Here is a 21,125-nt window from a genome sequence, read left to right on the forward strand (position 1 = left end):
GCTTTGCTGGGCAGCATTCCGCTTCCCTCTTTTCTAAGCTCTGTGCAGTCATCCACTCCCGCCTCATTGTTCATACGTGACATCTGTCTGCTGCCAGTTGGCCGCTGTGCTGCGTGTAGCTGCCGATGTTCTACCTCTACGGTTCATGATACAGTCCAAAGGTTGGCTGGAAAGATCTGCCTCTTTCTTCCTGCAACCCCTCCTCTTCCTCCTCCTCCTTCCCCTCCTGGGTACCCGGGGTCAGCACCGTGGACAGCTCCTTTCCGTCACCCGTAAACCACCGCCTGCGGTCGGGCTGTCAAACGCAAGTAGGACAGCGAGAAGTCGGGCGCACTCTGAACACATGAGACTGTGCTATTTACGAGATTTTGTCTCTTTTCTTTTTTTAACATCCAAGCGACGGATGTGACAGAAGATTTTTTCTGAAGTCAGAGATACGAGGCTGGAACAATGATCTCACGATATAAACCGGTAAGTGCTACTACAGTATATCTGTAACCTGCTCAGTCGCTTGATCGATATTCAATTTAAAGCATCGAATATTCTGCATGTAGGCCTACGATTAAGGTCGAAAATACACAAAAGACACACGTAATTTGATTTAATTGCACGCAGCATTTTCCAGATTAAGGCCTATCCAGTGATGATACAAGTCATTTCAGTTCATATTTAGTCAGTGAATCCCCGTGTGCGCTGTAATTGGTTCATCCATCACCGAGGCTTATTTCTGGAGGCGAGTTCTGAGAGTTTAAACTATTGAGTGTGCTGATTTCTCAACAGGGCCATTGCACCGAGTGTGGTAACAAATTGTCACAGGCAGATGGGGAGCATTTCACAAAAACAAGTACCTCCCCTTCCTCTTTCTCTCATAGGTGAGAAAAATGCCTAGAAAGTAGATGTACACTGATACTACAATGCAATGCATGAGTCACTGGTCACCCCTTACCCTTACTTTACACCCACAGACATAATCATCACACTACTTCAGCCAACACATAGTCAAACCTTGTTTTCAGTTAAGCCACTGTCGTTTGGTTGGCATCAATCTGTATTTGGGGTTTTATGACGTAACAGTGGCTCAGTGTCTATTTTGAGGCCGGTCTGATATTTTAGGATTTCTTTTAGGATCTATTGTTCTCCCTTTGTGTTGTGAGTTTGCTAAGATGATGTTGACTTTTCCTCTCTTGGCGTCTCTCTGAGAGGCTGCTGCTCTGTCTAGTCATTTTCTCTGTCCTCACCCACTCCAATGCTTCAACCCTCCCCAGGCTATACAGTGATGACCATCTCTGATGTAGGGCATCACAGAACGAAAGTATAATAATAGCCTAGGGGCAGTGTAATATAAAGAAGGAATCTTTAATTGAAGCCTGATGCTGGTAGTAGAAACAAAACAACACAAAACAAGTAACCCCCAACAGACTTAACAATATGTATTCTGTTCTGTTTAACTGGACTTGGTCCTATAACCCTATTTTTCCTTTATTTTTAAACAAAATGATAGAGCTAATATCTACTAAGATATTTGACGTGTGCAGGAAGTGATTAGGTAGGGCTGCAGCTGACCCAAACATCATATATTGGGTGATGAAATCAAAAACCAACTGGAATATCATTTTACAGCTATGCCTGGTGTCCCTTTCCTACTTCCCATATATCTCAGTGCTTAAAGTGTAACTAGAAGCACTACAGCATATGGGGCCAACCTGAACCTTACTGTTTCTTGCATTTTGGACACATTTATGGCTTTACAATCATAATCCACTTATTTATTTTCTACATATTAAGTGTATATAAGTATCAGTCAAATTAGAATAATTCTGTTCTGCTGGGATTGAATAAATGCAAGCTTGCAAAAGCATTGCATCCTGTTTTATGGTATCACTGCTTGCAGAAAGCTGTGCACTGTAATGAACATTTGCAAAAGTAAATACTACCTTGCTTTTAAATAGATAGCTGGAATTTAATGTCTATATCTCGAGATGCCTTAAGTACAGGACAACATGTTCGGCGAAGCTTGCAAGTCAGTTCAAAGAGGAAACTCGAGCTGTACTGTGTCACGCACATTTACATGCCCCGCTCTCCTCACGTCACATACCAAACACACCCTCCAATTTGGCGGCCTCTTTAAAGCTTTCCCATCTCTCGCTCTGATATGTCTTTTTTAACCTCTCCTCATTTCAAACATGAGTTCTCAGCCTGAACCTACAGTAAGTTGTATTTTTTCTCATATTAAATGTACATTGCTGTTGTTATACCACAGTCTGAGTCCGTGTACGTGAATCGGCTGACAAGTGTCTGTGTAAACAACAAAACACTTGTGTAAACTGCTCATTACGGTTAAGCTTAGCTCCTTGCTGCAACGATGTAAAAGGTCATCAGCCATGGATTACATTGAATGTAAATCATTTTAAATGCTAAGAAAAGGCCATCGGTCTATCCTGGTCGACAGATGGATTATTGAAATCTGCTCCCATGTGGGTCTTTGCTGATCCTGCTCTACAAGCAGGCTGCTACTGGCTGCAGTGGGATTTCTCTCTGCAGGACCATACACATAATGCATCCACGCCAGGAATTCATAAATATTTGATGCTATCGTTCCTCATGTGTTGAGCCTGGTTATTCCGTTATTGTGTTTGTTTTTTAATTTTTTATCATTTTGATAAAAATTGTGTTTTAGAATTATGTAAGCCCTGAGAACATGTTTTTGAGATTTAGATTTTATGCGCTTGCTCATGCTTCACACGTACTTCTGTATGACGTTTGCACTGTTCATCCACTAGCTGTATCCCAGTGTCTCGCTCTTCATCATTCACTGTTCCCTTCCACCCTCCCCCTCCTACCTTTAGTTTCTCTCCAGCTCGTCTGCACACTCTGCCCCTTCTGCGCTCCTCTCCCAAGGTCGACTTTGAGCTCTCGATTGCAAAGAGACAGGAATAGCAGGTGGACTGCAGAATGCTGTCGCTGCTCGATCAGTGTGTGTGTGTGTGCGTTTATGAGGAATGCGAACATGTCTGAATGTATTCCAGTGGAGCTGTGCAGCTCTGTGCACAAGTGAAGCTTCAGCCTTAGAGGATGTCTGCAGACTGCGGATGGACGAGCTGCAGATGCTTTTCACCGGCATGGCCAGAAAAGCTGCTTAAACTATCACAGAGGAGAGGGAGCTGCCGCCGCTGCTGCTACTGCCACTGCTGCGCTGGACTGTGACTGTCCCTGACCTCTTCCTCCCTCCTCCTCTGTCTCCTCTCTTTCACTCGAGCTGATATTTGGGAGCTGGATTAGAGAGGGAACAGGAAGGAAGACACCTTGGGAATTACCGGGATCCACTGCAGACGTCAGTGTTTCCTTTTGAAAAGACGACATGCTCTGAGAACCTCTTCTTCTAAATCTCTCCGTCTGTGTCTCCTGTCCTCCCCTCATCCTCTCCTCCTCCTCCTCCTCCTTTTCCTCCTGTTCCCGGCAGAGTCCCGGTTCCACCATGTCCTTGGCATTCTGTGGAAACGAGAATAACTCGATGGCCTACAACGTGGATGGAGGGGTTCTGAACAACGGCTGTTTCCTGGATGCGCTCAATGTGGTCCCACATGTTTTTGTCCTCTTCATCACCTTCCCCATCCTCTTCATCGGTGAGTGTCAATGAAGTGAGATCCTCCTTTTCACTGCACAGTTTTACCTGCCTTGACTTCCACACGTGCTCAGATAACGTGTCAGCACAAGTCAGCATGATGGGCTTCGATATGTTTTCTGTCTTTCTCACATTCCTCTTAATCAGCTTGTTTTATTCTGCATGCGGTTGATGAACTATTGCATGATGTATTCAGTGAGTGCTCCACTTGCTTTATAGAGTCTGTTCATTTCAGTATACTCAACCTTTATGCCACCGACGAGTGGTTTTGAGTGCGCATTTCATTCTCCGATTTATAACACCCACAAATATCTGCAGGTGTATGGGTTAGCCAGTTATGGAAGGCTGAGCCTCTTCAGTGACACAACACGAGGACATAATTACTGAGCTGCAAGCATTTTTCTGAGCAAATTAACGTCTTTCGATAAAATGCAGGCAAACAGATGATGGCATTAGGTTGCACCTTGTTTGCCCTCCTATCTGGCCGCTGGTCATTTCTGTTAGAGTCATCAGCAGCGTGTAATGGATCAGCACTACATGCACGTTTTGCTGCTACAGTCACACATGCTCCAGCGCTGTCATCTGACCTTTCACATGGGTGTGTGTGTAATGTGTGTGCCCATTTAGTGCCCTCCTTTTCATTTTTCAAAAGCAAGACACCACTCTATAAGTGCTCACTATTCATTGTGGAACAAAGTGGAAGAAGATGCAAAATGTAACTTTTACACTATTTTCCCCATTATTATCTGGACAATAATAGTGTAATTAAACAGTTTGTGCTTCTACTTTAGAAATATTCCAGTCATCTCTCACATTTAAAACACCGTTTCTCCATATATCAATATTGTTGCTTTTCCTAATTAAAGAATCCCGATACTTTCTCTATCTGCAGATATCTCTATAAATGTTTCTCTTTGTCTTTCCTTTAACTTGAAGACAAAAACACTCACTGATAAGTCACTAAGGGGCTCTATAAGTCCACTGTTAGATGATAACAGGCTGCAAGCTGCAGGGGGTTTTCTCTCTCTCCTGTCACACTGAGCTGATGTGCTCTCGCTAACAACTTTGCCACCAAACACAAACCTCAGGGGTGTGAAATGTTTTCTGTTTATCTTGATTCACTTGATAAAACCTCTTAAGCATCCTGTGATGTGCATTGCCCTTGAGAGAGTCAGCTCATTATTTTCACCATGTCACATCAAGGCTAAGAGAGGATATTGGGGATACATGCACCACAACACCATCGCTGACTTGAATGAATCCTTATTACCTGCTGTTGGCTGTAGGAAATCCATGTAATTATAATTAATGCACAGTTCGATGCAATGCATACTTTTATTATATATCTGCAATGCTATCACTTAATATGTGGCTTATTTACCCTAGTGCCAAATTATTTGAGTAAATATTATGGTGCTGACTTTAATGATGCTTTTCAGTACTTGAGCCGAGAGTGTGCGTCAAAAAGAGTTAGAGGAAGTGATGGAGTACATGCCAGCCTGTGCCAGCACTTCTCACTGAGAAAAACTGTTAAGGTGCCAAGAAGTGAGGAGTGATTCACAGAATTTCATCAGTAGAGATGAGTTTTATGACAGCAAAATCAAATCTGAAATATAAATTGCACTTTGATTATCAGTTGCTGTTTTACAAGCCAAGCTCTATTGTATTACAGGGCAAACTGAGACCAACATCTGTCTAAGAGGAAATTAATGGAGAAGGAGGTTTGAGCAATAAATAATTGACTTAAGGATCTCAGGCAAGCAGCCATCCAACCACATCTATTGGCTCCTTGCCTGCAGAGAGTCAAACAATCAAAGTGATAATAACACAACTTTCCTGCTGTACTCTAGCAGCCTGGTATTTTCTCCCAGCAGAGCCATCTTTCTATTTTCCCTTCTGTAAGTTATTCACCATGCTTGAGCATGCCAGCTCTTTATCATGGAGCTCATGATGTACAACACATTCATTCAAGACTGCTCACAAGTTTATTTTCCTAGTGGAGACTCCCATAGAAAAATGGCTTTTGTCATCTTGCTCTGTGCTAATGTTCTTTCCCCCTGTGCATAAAAAAGATACGTCTTGGTTATATACGAGATCAAGGCCCTCAGGCACCACTGCATTAAAAAAGTCAGGGTTTTGTCATGGAAATCACTGCATGGGCTCCAGAACACTTGCACAAATCACCGTCTGTGAACACAGTGCACCGTACCATCCACAAACGCAAGTTAAAGATCTACAGAAGAAGAACCTATGTGTGAACATGATCCAGAAACGCTTCTTTCTTCTCTTCATCTCATTTAAAATTGTCACGATCTGGTACAGGGATTCAAACGCAGAGCGGTAAGGTATCTCCAAGGTGTAGTTTATTTACAGTGCCAGTGCAATATATGTACAGTGAAGGGATCCAAAACTCCGGGGGAATCACAGGGTAACTCGCTCACGTCTTCTTCGCTCACACTCACACACGTTCCCGCAGCAGGGAGGTCGCAGGTCCCGGGGGGGGGGGGGGGGGAGATGTTAGGGGTACAATCATCCAGCGACGAGAGGATCTGTGTTCCAGCCTCAAATAGTGCTCCCGGTGATGATGGGTGAGTGTTGTCAGGTGTGTGTGTGGGCCAAGGGCAGGAGCCCACAGTGAGCTCCGCCCAGGCAGAGAGGGAGAGAACAGAAACAGCAATTGTAGCCTTGTGGGGCCGACCGGGCAGGCACGGAGACCATGACAGTACCCCCCCCCCTCAACGGGAGCCTCCCGGTGACCCACCAGGCTTACCTGGATGCCTGCGGTGGAAGTCCCAGAGCATGGCCTAATCCAGGACAGCAGCTCGAGGCACCCAGGAGCGTTCCTCTAGCCCGTAGCCCTCCCAGTCAACCAGGTACTGAAAACCCCGACCCCGGCGCCGGGAGTCCATGATGCGGGTGATATTGTAGACCAGCTGACCATCCACGAGCCGGGGGGGCGGGCACAACGGGCTGGAGAGCACCGGCTTGACCTGAGACACATGGAAGACATTGTGAATGCGCATGTTGCGCGGCAGCTTGAGGCGGACAGACACAGGGTTCACAACGGCTTCCACGGGAAAAGGGCCAATAAACTGAGGAGACAGCTTCTTTGACTCAGTCCGTAGCGGCACAAAACGGGTAGCCAGCCATACCTGTTGACCGATGGTGTACACGGGGGCCGGTGTCCGGCGACGGTCAGCGAGGGTCTTGTTCCGCTCCTTAGTACGGAGTAGGGCAGCCCGAGTCGCCCGCCAGGCACGACGGCACCCGCGGAGGTGAGCCTGTACAGAAGGAACGGAGTGCTCACCTTCGATGGCCGGGAGCAAAGGCGGTTGATAGCCCAGGGACGCTTCGAAGGGAGACTTGCCCGTGGCGGAGGACGTGTGGCTGTTGTGGGCGTATTCGATCCATGGAAGCTGTTCACTCCAGGTCGATTGGTTGTGCGAAGCGACACAGCGGAGGGCAGCTTCCAGCTCCTGGTTGGCCCGCTCCGATTGCCCGTTACTCTGTGGATGGAAACCGGAAGACAGACTGACCTTGGCCCCCAGTGCGGAGCAGAACTCCCTCCAAACACGGGACGTGAATTGCGGCCCTCTATCCGAGACGATGTCCTCGGGGATCCCGTGAAGACGGAACACATGGGAGGTGAGGAGCCGGGCCGTCTCCAAGGCAGAGGGGAGCTTCGGGAGGGCGACGAAGTGTGCAGCTTTGGAGAAACGATCGATAATGGTAAGTATGGCGGTGTTACCAGCGGAGGGCGGCAGCCCCGTGACAAAGTCCAAAGAAACATGGGACCACGGTCGGGCTGGTGTAGGGAGAGGCTGCAGAAGACCTGGTGGAGGGCGGTTCGAAAGCTTATTCCGGGCGCAGGTCGAACAGGCCGCTACGTACTCCTTGGCATCCCTAGCCATAGCAGGCCACCAGAAGTAACGTCGGAGGAACGAGCAGGTGCGGAGGACCCCAGGATGGCATGAAAAGCGGGCGGTGTGAGCCCACTGGAGAACCTGAGAGCGGACGGCTGAAGGAACGAAGAGGCGACCAGGTGGACCAGTGCCAGGATCCGGTTCGGTCTCCTGCGCCTCTTGGATGAGCCCCTCGATCTCCCAGGAGATTGCTCCAATTACGCAGGCGGCCGGGAGGACAGGCTCAGGGTCCGAGTCCTCCCCAGTGATGGAGAATTGCCTGGACAGGGCGTCTGGCTTTACGTTCCGTGTTCCTGGCCTGTAGGTGATAGTGAAGTCAAAACGAGCAAAAAACAGCGCCCACCTGGCTTGCCGGGAATTGAGACGTCTAGCCGAGCGCAGGTACTCCAGATTCTTGTGATCCGTCCAGACGATGAATGGTTGTGCCGCTCCCTCCAACCAATGTCTCCACTCCTCCAGGGCCAGCTTGACGGCCAGAAGCTCCCGGTCCCCGATGTCATAGTTACACTCTGCTGGGGAGAGACGGCGAGAATAAAAGGCACACGGGTGCAGCTTACCGTCCAGCTGTTGAGACAGAACTGCCCCAACCCCGGAGTCCGACGCGTCCACCTCCACAACGAACTGCCGTGTAAGGTCCGGTTGCCGGAGTATGGGAGCAGTGGTGAACCTGTCCTTGAGCAGGGCGAAGGCTCGCTGAGCGGCAGAATCCCACTGGAAGGGAACTTTGGGAGAGGTGAGTTTAGTGAGAGGGAGAGCGATTCTGCTGAAATCGCGAATGAACCGTCTGTAAAAGTTGGCGAATCCCAAAAAACGTTGCACTTGGCGGCGATCAGGAGGAGTAGGCCATTCCACCACAGCCCGCACTTTCTCCGGATCAGTCCGCAAGTCCCCCTTCTCGATAATGTGGCCCAGAAAACTCACTGACGCCACGTGGAAATCGCACTTCTCCCCCTTCACAAAGAGCCGGTTCTCCAGAAGGCGTAGCAGGACCTGCCGGACATGGACCTTGTGCTCCTCGAGTGTCTTAGAAAAGATCAAGATGTCATCCAAGTACACAAATACACAACGGTTAACAAAATCACGAAGGACATCATTAACCATCGCCTGAAACACTGCGGGGGCGTTAGTCAGCCCAAACGGCATCACGAGATACTCAAAGTGGCCCCGATGCGTATTGAACGCGGTCTTCCACTCATCCCCCTCCCTGATGCGCACCAGGTGGTAAGCGTTGCGCAGATCCAGCTTGGTAAAGACGGTCATGCCTTGAAGCAGTTCAAAGGCGGAGGAAAGCAACGGCAAAGGGTATTTGTTCTTAACAGTGATCTGATTAAGGCCCCGAAAGTCAATACACGGCCGCAGCGAACCATCCTTCTTATCCACGAAAAAAAAAACCCAGCCGAGACAGGGGAAGAGGAGGGGCGAATCAACCCTGCCGCCAGCGACTCCGAGATGTAACGCTCCATAGCATCCCTCTCAGGCCGGGAGAGGCTGTACAGGCGGCTAGACGGCAGCGGAGCTCCAGGAAGAAGATCGACGGCACAATCGTACGGGCGGTGCGGGGGAAGGGACCGCGCCCGATCCTTACAAAAAACATCCCGCAGATCATGATAAACCCGCGGAACCATCGAGAGGTCCGGGGCGTCCGACGGCGAGGCCGTGGGTGGGAGCGAAACGGGGGAAGCCGCAGCCCGGAGGCAGTTCATATGGCAGGCCACACTCCAACCTAGTACGGCACCCTTCTCCCAGTCGATATGCGGGTTGTGGAGGACAAGCCAGGGGTGACCCAGAACCAGCGGAGTGAGAGGAGCCTTAAACGAAAAAAAAAACAAATCCTTTCTGCGTGATTGCCAGAGAGAGATAATGAAAGGAATTCAGAAACATGAGTGATGTCAGGCAGGCGCTGGCCCGACAGTGCGTGAACGCGGAGGGGGCGTGACAGAGGCTCCAAGGCGATGTTCAGTTTGGCGGCGAGTGAAGTGTCAATAAAGTTCTGCTCAGCCCCAGAGTCAATGAGAACGGAGAGAGAATGAGAAACAGTCCGAACACGCAGAGTAGCCGGCAAAAGAAGCCTGGGGAGAGGGCTTTCACTCGACAGATCGCCCACCAGCACCCTCACGATCACTGGTGAGCGCGCCCTTTTGCCAGCGTTGGGCAGGAGGAGACAGAGTGGCCTTTACGGCTGCAATAAACGCACTCACCGGAGGCAAGACGGCGCTGGCGCTCCGCGGGCGACAGCCGTGAGCGCCCAAGCTGCATGGGCTCTTCCCCATCCCCGGTGTCGGCGTCACACGACCCATGGGCTGCAGTAGGGGTCCCACAAAAGTCCAGCGGGGCATGCCCCGAACGCGCGCGTGCGCTCCGATGTGCGCGCACCTGATCGTCCACCCGCATACACAAAACCAGAAGCGCATCCAGGGAGGAAGGCAGTTCACGGAGCATTAGTTCATTCTTTATTTCCTCATTAATATTAGTGAGCAATGCACTTTTAAGGGCCTCTTCCCCCCATTTCGCCTGTTCAGCCAAGGTAGAAAAGTCAATAGAAAAATCAGCCATGCTGCGTTTACCTTGTTTAAGCGCAAGCAAGCGCTGGCCGGCGGTGGCAGTTGTGGCTTTCCTGTCAAACACACCTTTAAACTTAGTAAGAAAGTCAGAAAAGGTGATGTCCGGCTCCGCCTGAAGCGCAGCTTGAGCCCAGGTTAGAGCACGGTCCTGGAGTAACTGGACGATATAAGCGATTTTCGCACCATCAGTAGAAAAGGCTTGCGGTTGCTGGCGAAACTGAAGGGCACACTGAGTGAGGAAACCAGCACATTTATCAATCTCTCCCGTGAAAGCCCTGGGAGTGGGGAGGAATCTGTCAACGTGAACAGGTGAGGGAGCAGGTGGCGCGACACTTACTGCTGGAGCTGGCGCCTCCGACGGAGGAGCGGCGACCAGTGGAGCGGCCGGTAGCGGTGTTAGCCGGGCCACGGCCTGTGTGAGGTTCGCGAGCTCTGCTCGAAGGTGAATGAACATCTGCTCGTGGCGTGCCAGCATCGCGGCCAAAGTGGCGAGGGTGGGAGTCGAGACCGCTGGATCTGCTGAATCCATTTCCGTGGCTGGATGATTCTGTCACGATCTGGTACAGGGATTCAAACGCAGAGCGGTAAGGTATCTCCAAGGTGTAGTTTATTTACAGTGCCAGTGCAATATATGTACAGTGAAGGGATCCAAAACTCCGGGGGAATCACAGGGTAACTCGCTCACGTCTTCTTCGCTCACACTCACACACGTTCCCGCAGCAGGGAGGTCGCAGGTCCCGGGGGGGGGGAGATGTTAGGGGTACAATCATCCAGCGACGAGAGGATCTGTGTTCCAGCCTCAAATAGTGCTCCCGGTGATGATGGGTGAGTGTTGTCAGGTGTGTGTGTGGGCCAAGGGCAGGAGCCCACAGTGAGCTCCGCCCAGGCAGAGAGGGAGAGAACAGAAACAGCAATTGTAGCCTTGTGGGGCCGACCGGGCAGGCACGGAGACCATGACAAAAATGAACTGAAGCAAAATAGAAAACTGCTCTGTGGTCAGGAAATCAAAATTAGATTTTTTCTTTTCAAAAACATGGATGCCATAACCTGATGGTATGCATTAGAGCGTATGGAATTGGTAGCTTGGACATCTGCAAAGGCACCATCAATGCTGAAAAGTATATACAGGGTTTAGAGTGACATGTTTTCTCAGTTTAAACATTTGATAGAGTCTCTGTCTTCTACTGTGAGTAAAATGGTTCTTTTTTGGCCTTTTTGTATTTAAAGTGAAATGACCCTGTTGCTTTTCAATCACTTTCATTTCCTGGTTCATGTTTGAGGTTGGGGCAGCCAGAGTTCAAAGGTCCACATCCACCACAGCACCTGGCTTCACTTTCCTGGACACAACCTGCGATGGCTCCTCACCTTCATCCTGCTCTTCATCCTCGTCTGTGAGATTGCAGAGGGCATTGTCTCAGATGGGTATGTTTGGCATTTTAATAACAGAACACTGCAGCCTCATGATGATCTCAGTCATTATGAGGTGATGTTTGTTATGTCATGACACTAGTGAGAATGTTCATTTTTATATGCTTTTGTTTAGTTTAAATGTATAGTATAGTAAAATGTATTTTGTGTATTATCAGTATGATTTTTGTGTGACACAATTCAATTTTTCCGCCATTATTCAATTATGTAATTATGCAATCCAGGAAGGATTGCAGTTGTTGATTGTTCAAATTGTTGATTGCTTGCTTTCTACTTATACAGTAGTGAAGCAGAGTAGATTTTATTGCTAAACAACTTTTAGTTAAGAATATGAAGACAAAGAACAAAATGCGGCGTGAAATAAAAGCTTAAAGCTAGTCAAAGCTAACAGTGAGGAAGTGGAGGTTGTGATCTGACAGTTATCAGTTTGCAAGCTAAAAAAAGTTCATGATATGATTTACTTTTTTGGATTTATTTATTTACTGTACACAGAAATAAGGACACTACCACAGCAGGAATAAGAGGAGTTGACATAACGCAAAAGCTGGCAAGGCAAAGAGAAGATGCAGTGGAGCAAGAAAAAAGAAGAACAAAGCACAGGCTCTTTTCAAAGCAGCCATTTTAATATGAAAAATACATGTTACATGTAACGTTAGAAAAGACACAGAGCCCTCATTAATGTGCTGCCGTGAAAAGTTTTTTTTTTTTTATTACTAAAATCCATGTCCGTGACTACAAACAGGAAACTGTAGGAATTAATAGCATACTGAAGTGGGTTTGTAAAAAAAATGGAAAAAGTCTAATGCAGACAAAAGGATGCTACTTAGCATAATGGAGCCTGCTAGCATTCACCACCAGCCAACACAATACAGACAAAGCCACTGAGAGGCAAATGTTAATATTTGCCAACTGAAAGCACGTCAGTGAGCTTTACCCTGGACTCCAATAAGCATGTCTGTAGACTATGAGAGGAAGCCACAGACAACCCATGCAGGCACAGGCAAAACATATAAACTTCTCACACTAAGGCTTCAGCTGGCAAATGGATTCAAACCCATGACCTGCTGTGAGATGACAGTACTGCCTCCATTTCCTGGATAATCTCATGAAATGACTCACAGGGCTATATCAGAATCCAAACTGCTCATGTTTAGCACTCGTTATCTAATTCGTCTCTATGTGTATCCTGTTGTTGTCTAATTTAGTTTACCAGGCTCTAGATTAGTTGTGGAGATTGGGGTGGTTAGCCCTATGAGGTAAAGAGAAATTTGGCTAATTTACTTGCTTAATGAGACATCTGTCAAAATGCATAATGATAATAATAATTATTTTATTGTTATCAGCCTAACCTGTTTCTTTCTCTATCTGATGTTTATTTGCAGGTTCAGTCAGTCCCTCCATCTTCACCTGTACATGCCTGCAGCTCTGGCCTTCATGGCTGGCATCACCTCTATTGTCTACTATCATAACATTGAGACCTCCAACTTTCCCAAACTACTGTTAGGTATCGTCTGTTTATTCTTTTTTTCATTTTCCTGAGAGAGACAACTTTACCTTTACTGTCAGCCTCACCCTGGGATATACTGCTTAGCATATTCATTCGTAGAACTGAGATGAAGTGAATGCAATACGATTTGTGATCATGGCTTGTGAAGCTAGCATTAGCTTTGTACTTACTTGAATGTCTGATAAAGAATGGCAACTGATTATTGATTTACTACACTCTACGGGATTACATTACATTACATAACAGAGCAGCAGGGTCAGTGTTGTCATTTGCAGATGACTGGTTCATTACTTTCAGATAATGATGCAGGGCAGTGTCATCGAGGGGGATTGTTCTCTGTGCAGATATTAATTATGCATTTAAATTAATATAAAGTGAAAGCGCTGCACAGTTTGCACAGCAGACAAGCATCTCCATGGCAAATATATTTAGTTTTTTTGTTATGAAATGATCAGTGTTTTCAGTTCCTCTAGTTCGTGATAGTTATTGATAAATAGGGCAGTGTCATGCTTCACCTTTGTCCATTAGTTTTCCACATGTGATGTTTGCTTGTGGAACAATCACACTACAGTTTTCCCTTCCTTCTCAGGCATCATTAACTCATCTGTGTGCAGCTCCTGGTGCTTTATTCAATGCTCCCATTGAGTCACTCAGCTTCCCTGGCTGTAAGGTTTCCATTTCACAGCCAGACAGAAATTCATCTTCTAAAGAGAGCCTTGGGTGTTGACTTTTATGCTAGAGATATTCTTCATTATAAAGAAGATAAAAAAATCTCAGTGGTTTTGCTATTGGCCAGCAGTGTAACCTTTGTGTAGAAACAAGAATCCGTTATCGTCTCATATCGTCTGGACTGACGTGATGTAGCTCCATCAAAAATCACAATGGAACAAAGACAACAGATTTAGCTTCTGTTTCCTGAATTAGACGTCTGCTAGAAACACAGTGCAATGGAAACGGAGGAAAGAAACAAGAAGAAAAAACTCATATCTTAACTGTTCTCTTACGCAGCTGAAACATGAGATTGAATGGTGTCTCCACATTTTAAATAAATTATAACACGAGTTGAACCATGGACACAGTTATATGAAATGTATCCCAGCCTGTAACAAAATACACCTATTGCACAAATTGAGTTTCAGAGAGAACGATGTCATTTTGATGACACTTTTTCATTTAGACTGAAATATAAGTTTGCGGTCGAGTTATTTATCGTTTCTGGCTTATCTGGTAATTCACTGTGTGACTCTGATCCCTGCTAAATCCCTTTAGCCCTGCTGATCTACTGGGTGCTGGCCTTCATCATGAAGACCATCAAGTTTGGCAAGTACACCGAGCATGGCATCGGCCCCAGGCAGCTACGCTACTGCATCACAGGACTGCTAGTGCTGCTGTATGGACTCCTACTAACTGTAGAGATCAACGTGATCCTCGGCAGGGTAAGTGTGTACATTTGTGTCTTTGTCCACTGTTGTGTGTGCAGGTATAACACATAAGCTACTGAGAGTGACGTAAGATCATTCAGATGCAGTGGTACTACTTTTTGTTAAGCTCTTAAAATGGTAATAATTACACTGGAGCATGTGACGGTGGTTATGAACCTTCACTGGCTTTCATTCGAATGCAAGTAAACATGCCATTTATCTTAAACTGCATATTTATGAAAAACAAAAAATAATCTCCAGATTTTAAAGCCAGGCTGGCCAGCAACAGTGACAATACAGCAGCTGCATTTAAAGACAATGATGTGACATTTCCTTTCAGCCTTGCTTGCGATTTTGCTGAGGCCATTTACAGTATCCCCTGCAGCTGGGGAGCATTTTATTCCCCATGGTTCAGTTTTATGAATCAGATGATTAAAATGATGACAGCTCCAACCGCATACGATGTTTTTGAGAATTTTTAATCAATTGTGGAAACTCTGTGAGCCTGAGAAGAGAGCTTTATTTTTAATACATCATTATAATGTAAAATCCATGAAGGTCATGGTCATTTTTGGACTTTTCATGATTTATTTGAACTGACTGCAATACTGTACATCGTTAATCATTAAAAAATGAGAACAATGTTCAGATGTTTGAATTTAGTTTTGATTTCTGTAATCTATACCAGGTCAAAAGTATTCATAGTCTCACATATATACATACACCTTCAATAATATTTGGTTAAATGTCCCTTAGGAAGTTGCACCTCACCCACATACTTTTGTGAGCCATCAGCAAGCTTCAGGCATAATTCAGGCTGCATATTTAGCCACTTGTTTAACCAGTTGGTCATGTTCATTTAAACTGGTTGCAGATGTGGCTTTTAAGCAAAGTCCACAAATTTTAATAGGATTAATGTTGAGGCTTTGGGAAGGCCTTTCCAGAATCTTAACGTTAGCCTGCTTTATCCGTTCCAAAGCTAGCTATGATGTGTGTTTGGAGTCATTGTCCTGTTGGAACACCACCTACGTCCGAGTTTTAACCATCTATCTGTTGATGTGGGTTGGGGTTAGTCGTTGTTCTTCATTATTCCATTCACATTATGTAATGTACCAACACCGCTGGCATGATGCTACCACTGTCATACTTGGCAGCTGGTACAGTTTTAAATGGTTTGAAAGCCTCACGATTAGGCCTCAAAACATACCTCTTGTCACTGTGGCCAATCTTTGTCTCATCTGATGATAAAGTTTTTCTCCAGAAGGCATTTGGCTCATCCATGAGGGCTGCTTCAACTTTCAGTTTTAGTTTGAATGTGTTGATTTTGGAGCAGGGGGTACTTTCTTGGTTAGCACCCTTGAAGACCATGGTTATGTGAAAATCACCTCACTCTGAATGCAGAAGCTGGTGTTTCAGTACCTTCCAGTTCATGGCAGGCTTAATGGTTTCTGGGTTATTCCTGAATATCCATCCGTCCATTTTCTTCCGCTTATCCGGGGCCGGGTCGCAGGGGCAGGAGCCCAAGCAGAGAAGTCCAGACCTCCCTCTCCCCATCCACCTCCTCTAGCTTACCCGGGGAAACACCAAGGCGTTCCCTGGCCAGCCAAGAGATATAATCTCTCCAGCGTGTCCTTGGTCTGCCCTGGGGCCTCCTCCCAGTAGGACATGCCTGGAAAACCTCACCCAGGAGGCGCCCAGGGGGCATCCTTGTCAGATGCCTGAACCACCTCACCTGGCCCCTTATCTCTAAGGGAGAGGCCAGCCACCCTTCAGAGGAAGCCCATTTCTGCCGCTTGTATTCGTGATCTCATTCTTTTGGTCACTATCCATAGCTCGTGACCATAGGTGAGGGTAGGGACGTAGATCGACAGGTAAATTGAGAGCTTCGCTTTTACGCTCAGCTCTCTCTTCACCACAACAGACAGGTACAGCGTCCGCATCACTGCAGCCGCTGCACCAATCCGTCTGTCGATCTGGCAAATTTCTTACATACAGTTATTTGAACTGATGATCTCAGAATCCTCAAATTAATTGACCCTTTGTGGTTTGCAGAAAAATAAATTCAAACTTATTGACCCAGTTCTTGTTTTTTAAGGTCATTAAAGACGTGTGCTGTACAACCAGTTCTGTTTGCTCCATCCTAATGTTAGCCTTTTCACCATTTTAGTGCAAACTTCTGATGATTCACATTGAACCCAAAGTAACACTGATAACTGTGCAGTTACACCAGCTTATCACCGATACAGAAGCATCCTGTTGGAACAGTGATCCAAACTTTTCAAGTCAAATGCAAAAGTTAAAAAAAAAAAAAAGGCATAAATATTTTTTTTTCTGAACGCAAAATTGATCCTTTCACTTTCATTTAAAGTATATCTAAAAGACACAAGATCCCCCTCACACGTGTGGTTCAGTGTGAGGCTTCATGCTGGTCTCTGATCACGTTTCTAGATGTATCTTATTAATATTCTATCGATGATTGTTCAGCTTTTGACATTTTCAGCCTTCTGACCCTTTCTGAGCATGGAGAAAATGTCAGAGCAGAGTGCTCTTTTCTTGTCTTTTTCCTCTGGACAGTTCACAATGTGTTTGTCTCTGTTAACCTCTGCACTAAGCAAACACCTGTTACTAAATCACAGAGCCGTGGGCAAACAGCAGAGAAACAGATTCTCCCATCATCCGCTGCAATAATTTGGCCTGCTAGACCTCAGTTTCTTGAAGTGTCTTCATCTGCACTGTTAAAAGTGTGCAAACAGTTTATATTAATAATTGATGTGAACTTTCATGTTGAAGTAATAGAAAAGAAATCATTACATGCTTTCATTAAAAAGCTAATTTAGATTTTACTGGCTGACAAAATGAATAAACGATTGTTAAATCAAACCTTTCTAATTATTCATGCTCAGGATCTTGCTGAACATATTTTGCTGGGAATTCCATTTTATTCCATTTTTTTGTTGTGGTTAAAATAGAGCCTGATTTCAACTCTTAAACTTTACATTAGTCATAAATTTCCATATCAGACAGCCTGTACTACTACTACTATAATTAACCCCACTAATAAGAGTCTTTTCAGCTGACATATAATTATCATCTGCTGTGCACAGGTTAGTCGATATTTCTGTACATTTAAAGCCCAATCAGTGGTTTTTAGAGTTCACTCTTAGTTTTCAGGTAACTAGGGGGAATTGAACAGTTAATCAAAGCTCTTCTTTTTGTCACAGCGCTACATGTGTTTCGCCAATCCAACAGAGGTGAAGCCTCCCGAAGACCTTCAGGACCTCGGCGTTCGCTTCCTGCAGCCCTTCGTTAACTTATTATCCAAAGCCACCTACTGGTGGATGAACACCTTCATTACCTCTGCTCACAAACGACCCATCGACCTCAAGGTCATTGGCAAACTGCCCATAGCAATGAGAGCACTCACAAACTATATAAAGCTTCGCAGGGCCTTTGAAGACCAAAAGGTTAGTATTAGTAGATCTTTGTGAACAGTAAGTGGGCTGAGGTTGTTGTCCAGTAAATAGTCAATGTGTGTGTCAAAAGCACATCTGCTTTCCTTGTATTTCCTTGTTTAAGCTGAATAAATGATTGCATATACAGGGAGTGCAGAATTATTAGGCAAGTTGTATTTTTGAGGAATAATGTTATTATTGAACAACAACCATGTTCTCAATGAACCCAAAAAACTCATTAATATCAAAGCTGAATGTTTTTGGAAGTAGTTTTTAGTTTGTTTTTAGTTTCTGCTATTTTAGGGGGATATCTGTGTGTGCAGGTGACTATTACTGTGCATAATTATTAGGCAACTTAACAAAAAACAAATATATACCCATTTCAATTATTTATTTTTACCAGTGAAACCAATATAACATCTCCACATTCACAAATATACATTTCTGACATTCAAAAACAAAACAAAAACAAATCAGCGACCAATATAGCCACCTTTCTTTGCAAGGACACTCAAAAGCCTGCCATCCATGGATTCTGTCAGTGTTTTGATCTGTTCACCATCAACATTGCGTGCAGCAGCAACCACAGCCTCCCAGACACTGTTCAGAGAGGTGTACTGTTTTCCCTCCTTGTAAATCTCACATTTGATGATGGACCACAGGTTCTCAATGGGGTTCAGATCAGGTGAACAAGGTGGCCATGTCATTAGTTTTTCTTCTTTTATACCCTTTCTTGCCAGCCACGCTGTGGAGTACTTGGACGCGTGTGATGGAGCATTGTCCTGCATGAAAATCATGTTTTTCTTGAAGGATGCAGACTTCTTCCTGTACCACTGCTTGAAGAAGGTGTCTTCCAGAAACTGGCAGTAGGACTGGGAGTTGAGCTTGACTCCATCCTCAACCCGAAAAGGCCCCACAAGCTCATCTTTGATGATACCAGCCCAAACCAGTACTCCACCTCCACCTTGCTGGCGTCTGAGTCGGACTGGAGCTCTCTGCCCTTTACCAATCCAGCCACGGGCCCATCCATCTGGCCCATCAAGACTCACTCTCATTTCATCAGTCCATAAAACCTTAGAAAAACCAGTCTTGAGATATTTCTTGGCCCAGTCTTGACGTTTCAGCTTGGTTGTCTTGTTCAGTGGTGGTCGTCTTTCAGCCTTTCTTACCTTGGCCATGTCTCTGAGTATTGCACACCTTGTGCTTTTGGGCACTCCAGTGATGTTGCAGCTCTGAAATATGGCCAAACTGGTGGCAAGTGGCATCTTGGCGGCTGCACGCTTGACTTTTCTCAGTTCATGGGCAGTTATTTTGCGCCTTGGTTTTTCCACACGCTTCTTGCGACCCTGTTGGCTATTTTGAATGAAACGCTTGATTGTTCGATGATCACGCTTCAGAAGCTTTGCAATTTTGAGACTGCTGCATCCCTCTGCAAGATATCTCACTATTTTTGACTTTTCTGAGCCTGTCAAGTCCTTCTTTTGAACCGTTTTGCCAAAGGAAAGGACGTTGCCTAATAATTATGCACACCTGATATAGGGTGTTGATGTCATTAGACCACACCCCTTCTCATTACAGAGATGCACATCCCCTAATATGCTTAATTGGTAGTAGGCTTTCAAGCCTATACAGCTTGGAGTAAGACAACGTGCATGAAGAGGATGATGTGGACAAAATACTCATTTGCCTAATAATTCTGCACTCCCTGTATATCAGGCACTGATAACCAGCAAAGGTGAAATGCACAAATCTGTCTGTCCATGACTTTAATATGAATAATTCAGGGCCTACTTTAGCATATCCTGGACATAACTTTTGTCCATCACTGAAATTCACCCTCATATTTACACCTACAGTCAATTCAGAGTTAAACATTACTTCACTTAAGTCTGTGGCCTGTTGGGGCAAAGCAGTGCTTTCACAGAAATCCATCCCACACAGGCAAAGTTAGAACACAAACTCTCAACACTGTGTTTCTTTTTGATTATCAGGGGATCATCTTGGACGTTGAGCTCTGAGACACAAATAAGACTTTAAGTATTTCTGTGAGAAGTCAACATGTTGCTTATTCTCTTCATTTTGGCCCGTTTTTGCTGTGCTTTTTTTAAAAAAATGTTTCTGCCGGGTATGTTTGAATCAATGTCTTTCCTGCAGTGACTCATGGCTTGCTGAACTCTGGGACTAATAAACTTTATTTAGACATCATAGAGATGAGTACTTGACTAATGTAAACAGTGAATTGTCACACTGCCACGAGAATGTGTGTAGTGTATGTACACACGGTCAGGCTTATTCTCTATATCGTGCTTGTGTTTTATTTAGGATTTACCCCAGTTGTATACCATCCTCTCTACTGTTTTAGATATGTGCTGATTAAACCTTATTGTATTTATGGTATTTATGGTGGTGATATATTAGATTGCATTTTTGCATACTATAAGGGCTTTCTAGTACTTTTTCATCTCCATATATGTAAATGAGGAAAGGCATAAAAGCACCTTGCTGGCTTTGACTTTCTGTGTTGGGCTTGCTTCACATCCCTGCATTTTTGAAGGTTTCCTCCTGGTATACGTCCATTTGCATAAGCCAGTTTTAAATGGATGTAATAACATTTTTATTTGCTGCTTATTAAAAAAGAAGAAGAAAAACTTTCTCTAATAAAATGTAATATTTGAACTCTTTCAATTCCTCTTTCTTTAGCAGAATCGATAGATGAGTTAGTTCTTAATATGGCTCCCAGAAAGATTCCATGTGTTTTAAAATTATATTATGATGTGTGTTTGGTATTTTCATTTGAGACTTTTATGTGGTGAACACAGCTTATGTCCCGTTCTCTTCTTCTCTGGTCTTCTAGTCTCGCTAATGTCAGTCCAAGCTGTCTCTCTTTCCTCTTTCCCTCTCTGTCTCTCTGTCCATCTCACTTCTGGAGCACGTGTCAGGGGTCAGATGTGAAGGGCGTCCTCTGTAGGGTCATTGTTTTCCAGTGTTTGGAAGGTCACGCTCAACGTCACGTCTGCATGTGCGTCCAGTGTGAACGCAACCCCACTTCCTTCCGGCAGGAGCAGAGGATGAGAGAGACTGAGGGATCCCAGTGGAGCGCTGGGGAAGGGTGGTGGTGGGGCATTTAGAGGAGGGCCTGGAGGCGCCAGGTCATTCCCATTCTACTGTGAACGAGGCAACATCCTGACCCCTGTGGGGGTGAAAGCACTAC

The 21,125-nt window shown here is 45.5% G+C and overlaps 1 protein-coding gene across 5 annotated transcripts in view; it reads left to right on the forward strand.

Moving 5' to 3' along the window:
- The first annotated feature begins 108 nt into the window (after positions 1-108).
- abcc8 (ATP-binding cassette, sub-family C (CFTR/MRP), member 8) overlaps positions 109-21,125 on the forward strand; it is a 67,055-nt gene continuing 46,038 nt past the window's right edge. Inside the window, exons 1-6 of one of the 5 annotated variants that reach the window (XM_085281680.1) lie at positions 109-471; positions 3,461-3,623; positions 11,387-11,528; positions 12,917-13,038; positions 14,311-14,477; positions 17,684-17,926. In XM_085281680.1, coding sequence (XP_085137806.1) covers positions 451-471; positions 3,461-3,623; positions 11,387-11,528; positions 12,917-13,038; positions 14,311-14,477; positions 17,684-17,926 — 858 coding nt within the window. In that variant the 5' untranslated portion in view covers positions 109-450. Of the gene's footprint in view, positions 472-2,893; positions 3,332-3,460; positions 3,624-11,386; positions 11,529-12,916; positions 13,039-14,310; positions 14,478-17,683; positions 17,927-21,125 lie in introns of those variants that run through there. The other 4 variants (XM_085281676.1, XM_085281678.1, XM_085281677.1 and 1 more) reach the window with 4 other exon arrangements.

The sequence above is a fragment of the Mchenga conophoros genome, linkage group LG7 (assembly GCF_057382185.1).
Source record: "Mchenga conophoros isolate Kocher_MC1m ecotype Shallow Benthic linkage group LG7, M_conophoros_male_GT1.1, whole genome shotgun sequence".
In the NCBI taxonomy this organism is placed as follows: domain Eukaryota; kingdom Metazoa; phylum Chordata; class Actinopteri; order Cichliformes; family Cichlidae; genus Mchenga; species Mchenga conophoros.